The 16285-nt window shown below is 35.9% G+C and overlaps 1 protein-coding gene across 1 annotated transcript in view; it reads left to right on the plus strand.

Moving 5' to 3' along the window:
• Positions 1-609: 609 nt before the first annotated feature.
• Positions 610-16285, plus strand: part of MANEA (mannosidase endo-alpha) — a 67308-nt gene continuing 51632 nt past the window's right edge. Inside the window, 2 exon segments of the mRNA XM_039217671.1 lie at positions 610-681; positions 14509-15087. Of these exon segments, the coding sequence (XP_039073602.1) occupies positions 14547-15087 (541 nt within the window). The 5' untranslated portion in view covers positions 610-681; positions 14509-14546.

The following is a 16285-nucleotide window of genomic DNA, read 5'->3' on the forward strand; positions in this document are numbered from 1 at the left end:
ACGCGGGGCTCGAACCCACGAACCGCGAGATCATGACCTGACGAAAGTCGGACGCTTAACCGACTAAGCCACCCGGGCGCCCCAGAAAGACCCGTTTTTAAGAGGGGGCGGGTTATCTCCAGTCAGAGACCGAGGTTGGGAGTCCAGCCAGCATCCGCTCCACCCCTTTTCTCCACCAGCACAGAACGCGCGGAAAAGCTCTTCCCTCAATCGTTCCCGCCCCTCCGGACCCTCGCAGATAAGAGGAGCCCCTGAGGGGAAAGCCTGCTCCCCGCTGGCTCGCGGAGCCCGGCGTCCAAGCCCCGCCCCCCGGGGCTGCCGGAAGGCTCCGCGCGCGTCTTTTGGGAGGCGGGGCTGATTGGGCGCGCGGACCGGAGGCTGCGGGCTCTCTCCACCCCATCTCCCTCTTCTCTCAACCCTCACGGCTCTGGCCGGAGCGTCTGCTGGTGGCCGGATTCCCTGGTGAGTAGCCGGAAGATTCAGGGCCCCGCAGAGGCGGCTGCGGCCGGTACGGGACCCTCCCCCGGCGCCTGCGCGCTCCTCCGCCAGCCAATGCGCTCGCGGCTTCTGCGGGTGGCCTTTGACCCCGCGCCCCTCCGGCGGGCGAGAGGCGTCGCGCTGCGTGCTTCGGGACCCCGCGGCGCCGCACTTTGTCACCATTAGCCCTTCTGTGTGTCTGGGGTTAGTTTCATTGCCTTCGTTTATTGCCTGTTTCCTGACCCTGCCGGCCTTGCGTCCGCCACTTTGGAGCGGAACCTCCCGTCGCCTCGGTTTTCCCTCTCCCCCGGCAAGTTGGGAATTCTGGGGGTGACGGAAGGTGCTCTGTCCACCGGTCCTTCCGTTTGCAAATCCCTCCGGGTGTACCCGGAGGGTCGCGGCCGCCAGCCTCTTGAGCCTTAGGGCCTCCGCATCGGTGGTTTTTCCATTCGCTTCTTGAAACACTTTAGGCTCTATCTTCGTAGACTGTTATCTTTTGTTAAGTTTCAGGAAGCAGCTATGCCGGACAGTGTCCTTTTACATTTTCTAAAGGAGCAGATTGAAATTAAGGCATTTATGACAGTTTTAGTTTTATTATTCTAAGACCCTGTGGATAAGTGTTATAGAAAAAACATGGAAGTGTTTATAAGGGAGGATAATAGTATAGTAACATCGTTGTTAAAAAAGACGAATAGGACTGGAATGGGTTATGCTCAAGTAATTTAGACAGTTTGAGAGAAAAACACAAAGCCTAGGTATTGGTAATATTGCCACATGGTTTACTGGTCACTTTCAGAGCAATACGTTATTTCCTTCTTAATGAGGTTACCTACTCCTAAAAACGGTGGAGTGCAGTGAGTTTTGTGGATTTTCAGGATCGATACACAAAACATTACCAGAGCTGTTGCTGTTAGTCACGTGGTGAACCTAAGTGTATGATCAGAAAGTAAACGGTCTTCAGATTAAATTTGAGCTGCAATTTATGAGTAAGTAGCAGATAATCATTGTTTTCTAAGACCATACTATTTATTTATGTACTTTCTTATTTTTAAAGTTTATTAGAGAGCCAGGGAGATGCAGAGAGAGAGGGAGAATCCCAAGCAGGCTCTGTTCTGACAGGGGGACCCCGAACCCAGGAATCATGACCTCATGACCGAAATCAAGAGTGGGTCGCTTAACCCACTGAGCCCCACAGGGTCCCCCTAAGACCATACTATTTAAATGAAAACTTGACCACGTGTTGGCAGTTTTCATCTATGTCACAAAAAATTTTTTAAACTTAGTTTGTCTAGTATGTTGTAGGATGGTGGAATAGAAGGCAAGAGCTTGAGTTCTAGAGTCAAACTTGCTCAGTTTCTTGCCAGTTGCTTAAACTTGGCCATGTTACTTAGCCCTTCACTAGCCCACAGACTTTGAAAAGTTTCCATTTGGTTTGTACCTGTACTGTGTCATCTGCGAAATGGTGTTAAAAAAAGTTTTACTTCCTACATCGTGAAGGTTAAAATGGAGGGATGAAATTATGCTTAACTGAATTTCTGTTAACCAGCAGGTGTGTTTATGTTAAAACTGACCTGGGCAAGGAAGTGTTGGTATAGAAAATGGTTTTGAAAGTTCCAGGTGTGTAGTAGTATTTTTATCTACAATGGCTTGTTAGGAAATGAAATTAGAAAACCATTCTAATAAAGAAAAAGCATTAGAAATCTGTACAAATTAATAATAGGGTTATTAAAATGTGGCTTTTCTAACTGGATTGACAGCAAATACTTTTTGAAATATTAGTTGATATCACATTGTTCTGTATCTCTTAGGCCTCACTAGACCTTTAAGTCAAAACCTAGCATTTCGAAAATGAAAACCATAAAACTCAAAAGTACAAACCACAGAATTTGAAAAGACACTATTAGGTATAACTTTTGTGTATTATTATGTAATGTAAACTGCCCTTTGAAGTCTTCAATAGACAATACCTTGAGTAGATTCCTGGCTTGGCAATCCATACATCTGCATTTGTAGTTTTATTATTTTCTCAGAAGACTTCTGAAACTTCTTCCTTTTGTTGAAGCCATATAAGTAGTTCTGCACTCTTTCCTTGCTATATCATTAGACCTGTTAGGCATCTCAAGGGTTATTGTCGTTTTACTATATTGAACTTGACAGTTTATTAAAATGAATTTTTAAAATTATTGGACCTAGGTTTCTTCTTGTATAATATGTTCAATATAGACTATCAACTAGTCAACTATCTGTATAGTCAGAAGAATCTATTTATACACGTACTGCCCAAATATATATCAATGTCAAAAACAGAAGGGCCTGAAATTAAATTGTTTAAGCTAAACACTTAATGATCACTGACTGTGTATAAGATATATGGGACTCTACTGCAGTGTAAAGACAAGGATTCCATTTTTGGAACTCAAAAGCAATCTAGTAGTGGATACAATATATGTAGATAGCATAATACAATGCATAAATGCAACTTTAAAAATTAGGTAATGCTGTAACAGTAGAATATATATGAATATAATAGAATATACTCATGATAAAATGAGTACTTTTCACTATGGAATCATTGGAGAAGGTATCAAGAAGAGACAACATTTCAGCTTTGTCTTGAAGGAGGAGTAGCATTTTAAAAGTTAGCCATGTAGAGAATAGACCTTTAAAGAGAATTAACTGTGTTATTAATTGCTTGCCATATGCCCATCTTTAATCATCATCATATCATCACCATCACTCTAAATAGGAAATTATTCTAGAAGTTTTTATAATACCAACTTATTTCTTGCCTACAAATTTGTGAATAAGTTAATAACATAGTATAAATAGGAAAAGCACAGAAAGATCAGGTCATTTGAAAGTAGCTAAAAACAAGAACAGAAACACAGCTGGAGGTTATTTGCTTTTAATCACAGTGATCGCCTTTAGCTTGAGGTGACTTAACAGTAGTTATTTGAGATGTGGAGGTTGGAAAGAGCCAGTGAATCATCTATAATGTAATAAATGAACATTTTTTTTTAATGTTTTATTTATTTTTGAGAGAGAGATAGAGACAGTGTGAGCAGGGGAGGGTCAGAGAGTGAGGGAGACAGAATCCAAAGACAGGCTCCAGGCTCTGAGCTAGCTGGCAGCACAGAGCCCGACACGGGGCTTGAATCCATGAACCATGAGATCATGACCTGAGCTGAAGTCAGATGCTTAGCCAACTGAGCCACCCAGGCGACCCATAAATGAACGTTTCGATGAATGAAATAAGTGATGTGAAAAGAGAGAGGGACCAGCTTAAGCTACATTTACAGGCAAAGGTGGGGAATCAAGAAGACAACTCCCCATAAGTGGACATTGTATGTTTTGTGTTCTTTTGTAGACCTAAGAAATTAATCTAACAAATGTAGAAAAGTTTCAGAGTTGTTCAGAACTATTTGTCTTTTATGTTTCTTCATTTTGTACTTATTTTTAAATCCAATTGGTATTTACCATTTGATTAAAATATTACCTTCACTTTCTTTTGCAAACATTATCTTGCATAAGTCACAGTCCAGCTTTATCCGAAAACACAACACTTAATATGTTCTTTCTTTAAAAAGAGATTAAATGATTTACTCAGGGTCCCACAAGGAGATCAACATAGCTGATTTTGGACTTTGGGTTTTAGATTGCAAGATCAGTAGTATTCTGTTGCATGTACTGACTCTTCCATACACAATCACTCAGCTGGTCAGTCTCTGAAAAAGCTGTGTCTTACTAATTTCTAAATGATGTGGTCATTGCTCCCAATCTCTGTGACTTAGCAATATTCGTTACCATTACTTCCTAAACTCTTCTTTCCTGTGAAGTATTATGTTTTAATTTTAGAAGGTAGAGTAGGAAAATATCACTATATCTTATCACCCAGAGGTAATCATTATATACGTTCTCCTATGTGTAGCTTTAGTGTTGTTGAGATCATATTATGTTCATAATTGTTTTTTCTACTTCATTGCTTGTCACATTTCTCACTGTCTTTAAGGGAAGGATTTGTTTTATATTATCAATTAGCTTGATAATTTGTAAATTTCAGTGCAACAAATCCTTATAAATGTTTCCTGCATTTTCACCAAATGGTAATATCTTACCCATATTTTATCATTATATGTATGTGCACACACACTTCCGTATTGCATTGTATATAATTATATACATGTAATGTATAGGTGTATATATATGTATGTGTGTGTCTAATGTCTGATGTTTCCTCATGATTAGATCCAAATTAAATTTTGACAGAAATACCACAGCAGTGATGTTTCCTTCTTAGGGCATCCTCTCAGGAGACTTATGATATCTACGTAAACAGAATTAACTGAAGAAGTTCCTTTTGATCACTCGTTTAAGGTGGTGTCTGCTAGGTTTTGCACTGAGTTACTGTTGTTCCCTTTGTAGTTAATTAAGTGTTTTTTGGGGAGATACTTTGCCAATTTATGGATATCCTGTTTCTCATCAAACTTTTATTCCCTCATTTAATATCTGTTGATAATTTTGCCTAATAGTTGTTATTATGGTGGTTGCTGAATAGTGATATTCCATTATTCTGTCTAAATTTATTAGTTGGCATTCTAATATAAAAGCCCTCTCTATTGCTTTTATTTATTTTTGCATTTTAAACATCAATATAAAAAAATAAAATTAAAAATACAGCATGGATTCATGAATTCTTATTTTAATACCTATCATGTGTTACTTAGTCCTTATTTTGGTGCTAAAATTGTCCTAGATTTAGCCAGTGATTGTCCCTCAGGCTGGTTTTGTGTACAATGGACATATCCCCATTTTGAGAACTTCTTTCTTTCTGGTAAGATGATCAAGGCTCATTTTCTGCTTTCTCTGCCACAGTCTGGGAATCCAAATTTCTCCAGGGTAACTTGCTGCTTCTAAGTAGAGATGGATATTTAAAAACCAAAAATCTTGGCATCAGATGTGTTCATTGCTGTGGGGGTTTCTCTGGTTCTGGACTGCCATTGGGCAGAACTAGGAAGTAATGTGAGTATATTAGTGTGTATATACACACACACCCCTGTTTCCTGATAAAAGACATACATTCATGCTACTACTGCTAATTACAGTCTGATAACACAAGTTTCATTCTAGCCTCCGCTTTATACATAACTCCCTTCTTTGTCAGTGAAAAATCTAGGCCCCAGTTTGCAGCATACATTGCTTATTTGCCTACTTGTAGAATACATATTAAGTATTAAGAATTACTAACTTGTACCATTGCAAAAACAGCTTACTAACTGGAGTTAGTAACATTTAATTTTTTTTTTACAGTTTGTGAAATATGGCTCAAAAAGACAAGTATACAAAAAGATCTACTCAGAGAAGTCACTTCCATTCTCCAGCCCTTCTTCTCTTCGCCCTTTATTCTTTGTCCTGTTTCTCCTAACTTCCATATATAATCCACGCCATTAGATTCTTGTTTATTCTGTTTCCTTGTTCACTTGAAAAATGTATATTTCCTTATTTGCATTTTCCTTTTTTCACGTAAGAATATGTCCAGAAAACCAACTTATATGATTTCAAACAGCTCCTCCTCATTTTATTCAGCTAAACACCCCAGCATTCTACAATTACAAACAGTGCTGTATATGGATTTGTGTGCTGTTCATGTGGTTGTGTATTTTTTATGTATGCTGTGTATTTTTAAGGTAATTTCCATGAAGTAGGACTTCTGAGTCCAAAGGTAAATGGATGTGTAATTTTCTTAGTGCCAAATTCACAACAAGGCTGTACCAATTTGCATTCACTAGCAATGTTTGGAAATGCTTGCTTTCCCACAGTTTTACCAACAGGATATATTTCTTGTTTTTGTTTTGCCAGTTTCCTACATAAGAAGTAGTCTTATGTAGTTTCAATTTGCATTTTCTGTTTGTTTATTTTGAGAGAGAAGAATTGGGAGCATGCACAGGCACATGGGGCAGGGTCCAAGAGAGAGTGAGAGAGAGAATCCCAAGCAGGCCCCTCGCTGTCCACCAAGAGCCTGATGCAGGGCTTGATCTCACAATCATGAGATCATGACTTGAGCCAAAACCAAGAGTCAAATGAATGCTTAGCCAGCTGAGCCAGTGAGGTGCCCCTAATTTGCATTTTTAAAAATTCTGAGTGAGGTAGAAGACCTTGTCTGTATTTTCACTCAGTTTGTCAATCGTACTTTGTTTATAGTATGTTTGATATGCATATTTTAAAAGTTACATAGTTAATTTGTATTTTCATTTATTGTATCTGAATTTTGAGTCCATTCTAAAGTGTTTTATTACACTCAGGTTATTAGGACGTTCAGGTGGAATTACTTAATCATTTCAATGGCTCTCAGCCCTACATCATGCATTATTCTTGAGATTGTGGAGGAGATTGGGGAGGGTTATTTAAAACCCCTGAGGGGTGCCTGGGTGGCTCAGTTGTTTAAGCATCTGACTTTGGCTTAGGTCATGATCTCACAGCTTGTGGGTTCGAGCCCCACATCAGGCTTTGTGCTGACAGCTTGGAGCCTGCTTCAGATTCTACGTGTCCCCCTCTCTCTGCACCTCCCTTGCTCACTCACTCTCTCTCTCAAAAAATAAATAAACGCTAAAAAAAAAAAAAGTTTTAAAACAAAACCCCTGATTTGAAAGTAGCAGATAAACTAAGAACATACGTAGAAAATAGACAGCTGAAGGATCTTGATAAAACCCTTGGCTTTAAATAATTTCAGTACCCATGTGTGTAAGGGAATAAGGACTAATTAAAAATAGTCCAAATATTTACAAGGACTTAAACCCAGTTTTGAATATTTTGCTCTTATTAGATTAAGATAATCTTCCTCTACCCTACCAGTGTTCAGGAAACAAAAATAAACTTTCTCTGGAGGAAAATCATACAGAACTTGACATTTTTTTCTAAAACTTTTCATACACAATGACCGGCATTCAATAGTAAAAAAAATTTCCTGTCATACAGAAAAATACAGTGACCGTCCAGATATTGAGCTAAAACAACAAAAAACAGGCAATAGAAACAAAATCCCTAGGGTCCTTTTCAGGTTATTAGAGGTGTACTTTAAATGAGATTAACATGTTCAAGGATTTAGAGAAGGAAAATCTTAGCAGAAAACTGATAACTTTGAAAAGAGTCAAATGGAAATTCTAAGAGTAAAATTATAACTGAAATTAAGAAATCACAGCTGAAGAGAAATAGGAAACTAGAAGATATTTCTGAAGTACTCTGAGGCATGGAGAGATAATGAGGGAAGGTTTAAAAAAAAAAAGTTATAAACACCTAGGATATAGAATTCTAATGTGTGTAGTGCATTCCAAAATGAGCAAGAAAGCAATAATGGAAGAAAAGCAATATTTGAAGAGATTCTGGTCAAGAATTTTACAAAATTCTTTGGCTCAGGTCATGATCTCACAGTTCGTGGGTTCGAGCCCCATGTCAGGCTCTGTGCTGACAGCTAGCTCAGAGCCTGGAGCCTGTTTCAGATTCTGTATCTCCCTCTCAGTCTGACTCTCCCCTGTTCACACTGTCTGTCTCTCTTTCTCTCTCTCTCAGAAATAAATAAAACATTTTAAAAAATTAAAAAGAATTTTACAAAGTTAAGGAATGCTATTAACCCCAGATTGAAGAAGTACTTTGGACCAAAAGCAGGATAAATATTAAGAAAACTATATTCCATGTGTATTATTCCACAGAGAAACTGCAGAAAACCAAAGATGAAGAGAAAAATTTTAAACCAGAGAAAAAAGAAATACCTTTAAAGGTCCTTTAAAAATTAAAGAAAAAAACAAAAACAGTGGTTGAATTTTCACAGAAACAAAGCCAGAAGATAATGGGTTGTGCTGAAGGAAAATAATTGCCAATATAGAAGTCTGTGTATACATATTAAGTTGAAGGTGAAATATGTTTTCAAACTAATACAGAGTTTATCAGCAGCAGACTAATATGGAAAGCCCTGTTAAAGGGAATTGTTTTTTCACCTTGAGGAAAATTATTTTGAATGGAAGTAGGGGAATGCAGGAGGAACCAAAGAGCAAAAAGGGTAAATGTGATAAATGTTGACCGTATAAAATGATACTCTAGGGGTTCTTGGGTGTCTCAGTCAGTTAAGTACTGGACTCTTGATTTCAGCTCTGGTCATGATCTTGATGTTTGTGAGATTGGGCCCACCAGCTGGCTCTGTGCAGGCAGCATGGAGCCTGCTTGGGATTCTCTTTCTCTTTTCTCTCCACTCTCTCTCTTCTCTCTCCTCTCTCTCCTCCCTTCCCCCCCCCCCATAAATAAACATTAAAAAAATGTTCAAGGAATTAGAGAAGGAAAATCTTAGCAGAAAACTGATAACTTTGAAAAGAGTCAAATGGAAATTCTAAGAGTAAAATTATAACTGAAATTAAGAAATCACAGCCCCTCAGCTGGCTCTGTGCAGGCAGCATGGAGCCTGCTTGGGATTCTCTTTCTCTTTTCTCTCCACGCTCTCTCTTCTCTCTCCTCTCTCTCCTCCCTTCCCCCCCCCCAATAAATAAACATTAAAAAAATGATATCTGGTGGGGTTTAAAATATGTGTAAAAAATAATCTACACCAAAATAGGAGCTCAAAGTTGGGGCAGGGATAAAGGAACAAAAGTCTTCTAAGTGTGCTTTTATTGTCTGAGAAATAGTAAAGTTTTAATTGACACTATTTTTTGAGAAGAATGCATGCTGTCATCAGAATGAGAATACATAATAGGGAAAAATGAAACTATTAAAGGATAAAAGGGAGGGGGGAAAAAGGAAGAGAGAAAATGGAGCTTGTAAGAAGGCCAAAAGGAAAAACAAGAGTAAGAATTAGATTTAAATATCCATATTTATGGAACTGTTAATGTGCTGCATATTACAAGTATTGGACAAAGACTCTTAGGTTAAAAACAGCAATAATAGTAAAACTGTCTTATTTCAAAAATAACCATTTAAGGTGACAAGAAAATGATGGAAATGATACTCTGTTCCAACATGAACCAAATGAAATCTGTTATAGCTATATTAATATTAGGTTTTGTCTTACATTCTACTCTATCAGTAGAGAAGGAAAGGAACATTTCATTATAAAATAAAAGTTAATATTTTAGGAAAATCTAGTAGTCTCAAATTTGTCTCTACATAATAACATCAATTAAAATTATATAATAGATATAAATATAGGGGATTTTTAACACTGAAGATATAAATAAGATAGCATACTTGGTATGTAGATCTCTGTAACTACTAGCTGCAGAGTATACTTTCCAGGTGTATATGGGACACTTAACAAAACTGATCATAGGCTGAGCCTTAAAGCAAGTCTCAACATATTTCAAAGGTCTGAAATCATGTAGGGGATGATTTTCAATGGATTCTCACTATAAATCAATAACAAAAAAACTAGGAAGTTTCCCAGGTATAATAACTTAGAAATAAGTTATCATGGGAGAAATACTGGAAATTTGATTATATTTTGAACTAAGTGGATAATACAGGAAAATACAGAACTCCTAAGATAATGCTAAAGATGTAATTAGCAGTAAAGTTATGGTATTAACACATTTTAAAGAAAGTACAAAGAGTTGAGGGTTGATGGCAACAGCTTTGATATGATGTTTAAATTATCCTGAAATCATATAAGCAGACCAGTAAATAGTAAAACCCAAACAAATAATCTGTAACAAAACTGAAATGACAAGTTATCCTCCGTGGACTCACTGTGTGAGTGGGAGGGGACAGCTCTCTAACTATAAGGCTTGTATTCTAACGCTGCAGGAGACGGAGGAAAGCAATAGTGCGTCTGCTTGAACTGACAACAAGCACATTTCTAACCATTGGTGATAATTGGAAAGAGTGACAGCCCAGTTTGAGAATAATAGCTGCAATGGGGGAGGGAAACTTTGCAGTCATATCTAGAGAGGAACATCTTGGTTTCAGGACAAAACTCCGTATTGAAGAGTAACTTCTAGAAATAGCTTTCAAATTCAGCAGGGGAGTAATAGCATACAAGCCAAGGAAATAAAAAGATGCCAGATAAATGTGGGAATGAAGAAGAACCCAACTGATCTCAGAAAAAAATTCAGGGCCATTGTAAGATTTCACAGAAACAACATAAGTTCTCTAGATCATGAAGCTAGAAAAACTCTCATTGTAAAGCATTCACTTCCAAAAATTGAGAGAAAATTATTTCATGTAATATTTAGCAACAAAAAAGATCATTCAGATCCTGTACAAAGTCCTTATAGGCAAAGAAGTGAATATACTTGTAGATACTGAAAGCATGCCAGAGAGAGATGTTCACAAAATATATGATGACCATAACCTAATATTTAAATAGAAATAATTAAAATAGCTACATGAGATTTGGGTGAATAAGCAAATTATGACTATGAAGAGTGAGAAATGAGTAAATTCCATAAATGAAGACTTTAAGATAAACATAATAGATAATGCCTTATGAGATGTAGACGGTAAAGAAACTTAAAAATTGAAGAGAGAAAATACAGTTGTAAAAGTTGAGCAAAATTCAATAAAATAGAGTTTTCTGTAGAAGAAAATCAAAGCAGTGAAACAGAACAAATATTAAAATTAAAATTGGAAACCTTTGCTGACAATAAACAAGTCGATGTCAAGGTTCGTTAATTTCTTAATGGGAAACAAAACATGAAGAAAAGAATAAATAGTGAGAAAGCAGTGGACTCGGTGGATTGGACATCTCAATAAGGTCAAGGAATTGCCACAATCAGAGTACTAACTAAAGGGGCTCAAGGCACAGGAGTTATGTTTGGAAATGGGGAAAAATAAAGATTTTGGAGTAATGTTTGAAAATGTCAGGATCGAGAGTATGAGTATGTGACACCAGAGTTGGTGAAAAAAACATCTTTAGAAGCGAGGCAAAGAATTGGGAAGCTAAACTACTGGACTGGATCATCCAAGTTATTGGAGTCACTAAAAACAGTAATAGAACTAGGAGTAAGTTGTTAAAATTATCAGTGGATGGGAGATTATTAGATTCAGAAAATGGTGGAGTTTAATGCCTTGAACATGATTTTTTTAAAATAAATGCTCCATTCTTCTAATCTGAACTTTTACTCCAATATTTTTTTGCAAGCCTTTAGTGGTCCCCCATTTACCAGAAAAGTACTCTTTCTTTGTTATGGTTTGGTTCCAGCATGGCACTACAGCTTTATTTTTCCTCCTCATCTTCTTTTACTGGTTGTAGCTTATAGAGAGAGGCCTTTTTGTTTCACAATGTGCCTTTCATATCCAGTGTATCTTTGGGCAGATCCTTTCTCTGACACTAGGGACATTGTTTTTTTTTTCCTTCTCTTTTCCACCAGCCTATGCATATTGTACTCATTCTTATAAGATTTTACAATTTTTTCTTAAAGAGTTTTCTTCAACTCCTTAATTTATATGGCATTTTACTGCTTTATATATACCTCTCACTTTTCTCTTAGCACTTCTTTGAGTTATAGTATATTTGCATATGTGTCTTCTGCCTTCCTTGTGGACTCTAAGCACTTTGAACATAAGAACTATGTCTTACTAACCAATCTATTTCATGTGCTGCTTAGCATACTACTTTTTATGCAATTTAGTTGCTCAATTAAACTGAGTTACACATCTTTTAGTTTTCTAGAATTTTTTTGGATATTTTAGCCAAATGAAGTATATTTTTGTTCCTTGAACAACAGTAAGGATTCAACTTTTTCTCATCTAAAAGTCAAATATGTCTGCTTTCATAATGCTTGTTTTAGTTTATGTCTAGTGCTAATTGATTACATGACCTCTGTTAATGAGTCCAGCTTGTTGCTGTGGTTATAGTGTATGCATGTAATAATATTAAAATATAATAACTTTGGGGGGGGTCCCTAAATTAGTGTTAGGAACAATAGAGAAAGTGTTACCTTTACTTACAAAGTTTAAGAAGGAGAATATTTGACATGAAAGCATTTTCATCAAACTAGTGGATTGTTATAGCTGTAAAATAAAATTCTCCAGATCTGTCTACCTATGCCTTTTCATTTTCATGGCTTTTTTATGAGAGGAAGAACTGATGTGAATTAGAATATAGGGATGGGAAAGAGGTAAGATACCAAGTGTCAGAGAAGGTTTAATAATGTTTCTCTATATTTTTGTATAACTTATGTACATCTAATTAGATATGTAATTATACATATATAGTATATCTAAGTATATGTAAGTATATATATCTGTTTAAGATTACTATGCATATTCTCTATTTGTGTGTATATACATATGCATGTTATACATACAGATATTACCATATCTACTTAAATAAATTTTTGAAATGGGCAAAACAAAATGAATGTTGGTTAGATACGTATGTGTTCTAGAAAAACTACAAAGAAAGGTGATGGGATGTTAATACAAAAGGCAAGTAGTTGTTCTTAAGGAGAAGGGGCAGGACTGGTGATTAGCAAGGGCACAAAAGGTGGAGATGAGTTTTTGAGCTGGTAGTTTCCTTTTTGAATGTTTTTATGTTTCAACCTAGATGTATGTCTTTTATATTAATCTTTAGGCGTGATATATTTCACAGTTAATGGGGTGCCTTGGTGGCTCAGTTGGTTAAGCATCCAACTTCGGCTCAAGTCATGATCTCGCAGTCTGTGTTTGAGCTTCACGTCGGACTCTGTGCTGACAGCCTGGAGCCTGCTTCAGATTCTGTGTCTCCCTCCCTCTCTGCCACTCCCCTGCTTGCTCTCTGTCTCTCAAAATAAAATAAAGACATAAAAAAAATTAAAACAGTAAAATCAGGTTTACTTTGAGAAGACTGATTTTAGCCCTAAAAGAAATATGCTTGCTCATCTTAGTTAATTCTTGCATACATGCATAATGGAAGTAACAATTTATGAAAAGTATTTGTGTATGTGTGAGATAGAATTACTTGCTGATTTGATTGTTTATCTTGTCTGTCTTTTCTCTCAGGGTTAGTTTATTATGAACTTAATTCTTTGGAAATGACAACAGAATGATTTATTATAGAAAGTCATATTTTATAAATCAATGTCAACTTTTCCCCAAACAAATTTATACATAAGGATATTTTATTCATATATGTGTATATATACTTATGTACATATACATACATATCTATATATATATACAGATACATATTTCTGTAATACCATTTTAGAAGTTATATGTCTATGTTTATAATTTCTGTTGAGTTAGACTTTCAAAGTTATAGAGTAATAACATAATTTTTAATTAGGAATCCCTCACTTGTGATCATTCTTTTTTATTTATCATTCTTTTCCATTTCAGAAATGTCGTAAAAATGTGTGATTACTCCCTTCTTGTGAAATCATTATTTTAGTTAAAAAAAAAAAGTTTGTTGAAAATCCACTTGATGACTAGGCTTCTAATCTATTTATAAGTATTTCCCTTTTGAAATGGTGAACCTCTAATATTTAGAAAATTTTAGACCATTTGCATAGAATATGCACTTCCTGTATTTAGTATACACAAAATCTGTTCAAATGATGAAAAATACTTCCTTTTTATAAAATGTTTTTAATGATTGTTTAAATTTGAGAGATGAGAGAGAGAGAGAGAGAGAGTGTGTGGGTGCCCGTGTGCTCAAATGGAGGAGGGGCAGAAAGAGACCTAGACAGAATCTGAAGCAGGCTCCAGGCTCTGAGTTGTTAGCACAGAGCCAGGCTCCTGGCTCAAACTTAGAAGGCCTGAGATCATGACCTGAGCCTGAGGCGAAGTTGACACTTAATCGACTTAAGCCACTTGGGCGCCCCTGAAAAATACTTTCTTCAATAAAATTCCTAAAATGTTTATCAGAAAAAATTATTTGTAATATATCCAAATACTGCAATTTAGTCTAGCCATATATAATTTTGTAGACATTAGTATTTGATTATACAACTAGTATAAACTTTTAAAATCTTTCAGTATAATGAACTTTATGGATTTTAGTTTTCTTTTTGAATACATTGGGAATTAATTGTGAATACTACTTACTAATTACCATTTTTCAATAAATTACAGCTAAACACTTACCATTTTGGAGTTTAAAGTATGTCATCATGGCCAAATTTCGAAGAAGGACTTGCATCATTTTGTCACTTTTTATTCTATTTATTTTCTCCCTGATGATGGGTTTAAAAATGCTGAGGCCAAATAAAGCTACTTTTGGAGATCCTTTTGGACTTGAACTTCTTCCAGAACTTCATCAACAGACTCGCTTAGGGAAAAGCCTTGATTCCCAAAACAATGACAGAATCAACAGTGAAACAAATGTCAAGAATTTGAAAAGTGTTGAAATCACTGTGAAACCATCCAAAGCCTCTGAACCTTACCTGGAAGAGCTGCAACCTCTGAATTATTATTTACATGTCTTTTATTACAGTTGGTATGGAAATCCTCAATTTGATGGTAAATATATACATTGGAACCATCCAATCCTGAAGCATTGGGACCCTAGAATAACCAAGAATTATCCACAAGGGAAACATAATCCTCCGGATGACATTGGCTCCAGCTTTTACCCTGAGTTGGGAATTTACAGCTCACGGGATCCTTCTGTCATTGAAACTCACATGAAACAAATGTACTCAGCTTCAATTGGTAATTACTTTGTGTATGTTTCTAGACGTGTGATTATGTGTATGTTTAAATAATTTTTCGTAGAACATTAAAGTTACTGATTAGTCTTCATGTTGTTATTATAATTTTAAATTTATGGATTCCAAATTAAGCTGGAGATATATATATATATATGTTCTTAAACATCCAGTAAGCCACCTTTTAACACTACTTTAAAATGTATTTAATTTCTAACTTTTGGAAAATTTCTGGATATAATTTTGATTCTTAATTTAACATTCTTTCTGAATTTAAATTATGGTTTACATAGGATACATAAGATCCACTTTACGTATATAACTCAGTGATACTTCTCTAAGGTATATACCTGTTTAAATATTACTCCAACATGAAGTAAAATATTCTATAGCTCAGAACCTTTTGTCATGCTTCCCTTATGCACCCCCACATTCCTCCCCAGGAAACTAAATCTAATTTTCTATCACTGTAGAATAGTTGTGAATGTTCTATGACTGTATGAAAATAGAAATCATCCAGCGTGTGTGTGCGTGTGTGTGTGTGTGTGACCTTTTGCCTAGCACATCATTTTGAAATTTACTCCTGTCGTTAACCTTATCAGTAGATGAGCCATTATTGCTGGTTAGTACTCCATTGTAAGATTGTGGCAGTTTGTTTCTGCATTCATCTTCATAGACATTTGGACTCTTTCAAATTTTAGGCATGTAGTAGTACATAATTTGGTCTTGTTTTCCTGTTTTATAAAACTAGTCTAACAATCTCTTTTTAACTTTCTGTGTTTATATTTCATGTAATAGCGATATGGTTAATTTTAAATGTTTTGTTTGCTGTTTTCTATTTATTCCATCTGTTTTGTTCCTTTTTTCCTCTTTTTCTGCCTTCTCTTGTATAAAATGTTTACTCTGTTTTATTTTCTCTTTTGACTTACTAAATGTCTCTTCATTTTATTTTATGATTGTTTTAAAATTTACAGTATGCACGTTAACTGATGAGAAGTCTGTGGTTGTTTGTATTGTTTCTTTTTCTCTGCAGCTTTTTCTTCTCTAACTTCTGGTACTCCAATAGCACACATTTACATGGAGTCAGATTATCCCACAAATATTTCATAAGAAAAAAATATAACTGGATGCTTGAGAATTCTTCAATTTGTTCATCTACCCTTAAAAAACAAACTTCTCTGTTCTGTTTCTTCCTTACCACT

The sequence above is a fragment of the Hyaena hyaena genome, unplaced genomic scaffold (assembly GCF_003009895.1).
Source record: "Hyaena hyaena isolate Hyena2069 unplaced genomic scaffold, ASM300989v1 scaffold_706, whole genome shotgun sequence".
NCBI lineage: Eukaryota > Metazoa > Chordata > Mammalia > Carnivora > Hyaenidae > Hyaena > Hyaena hyaena.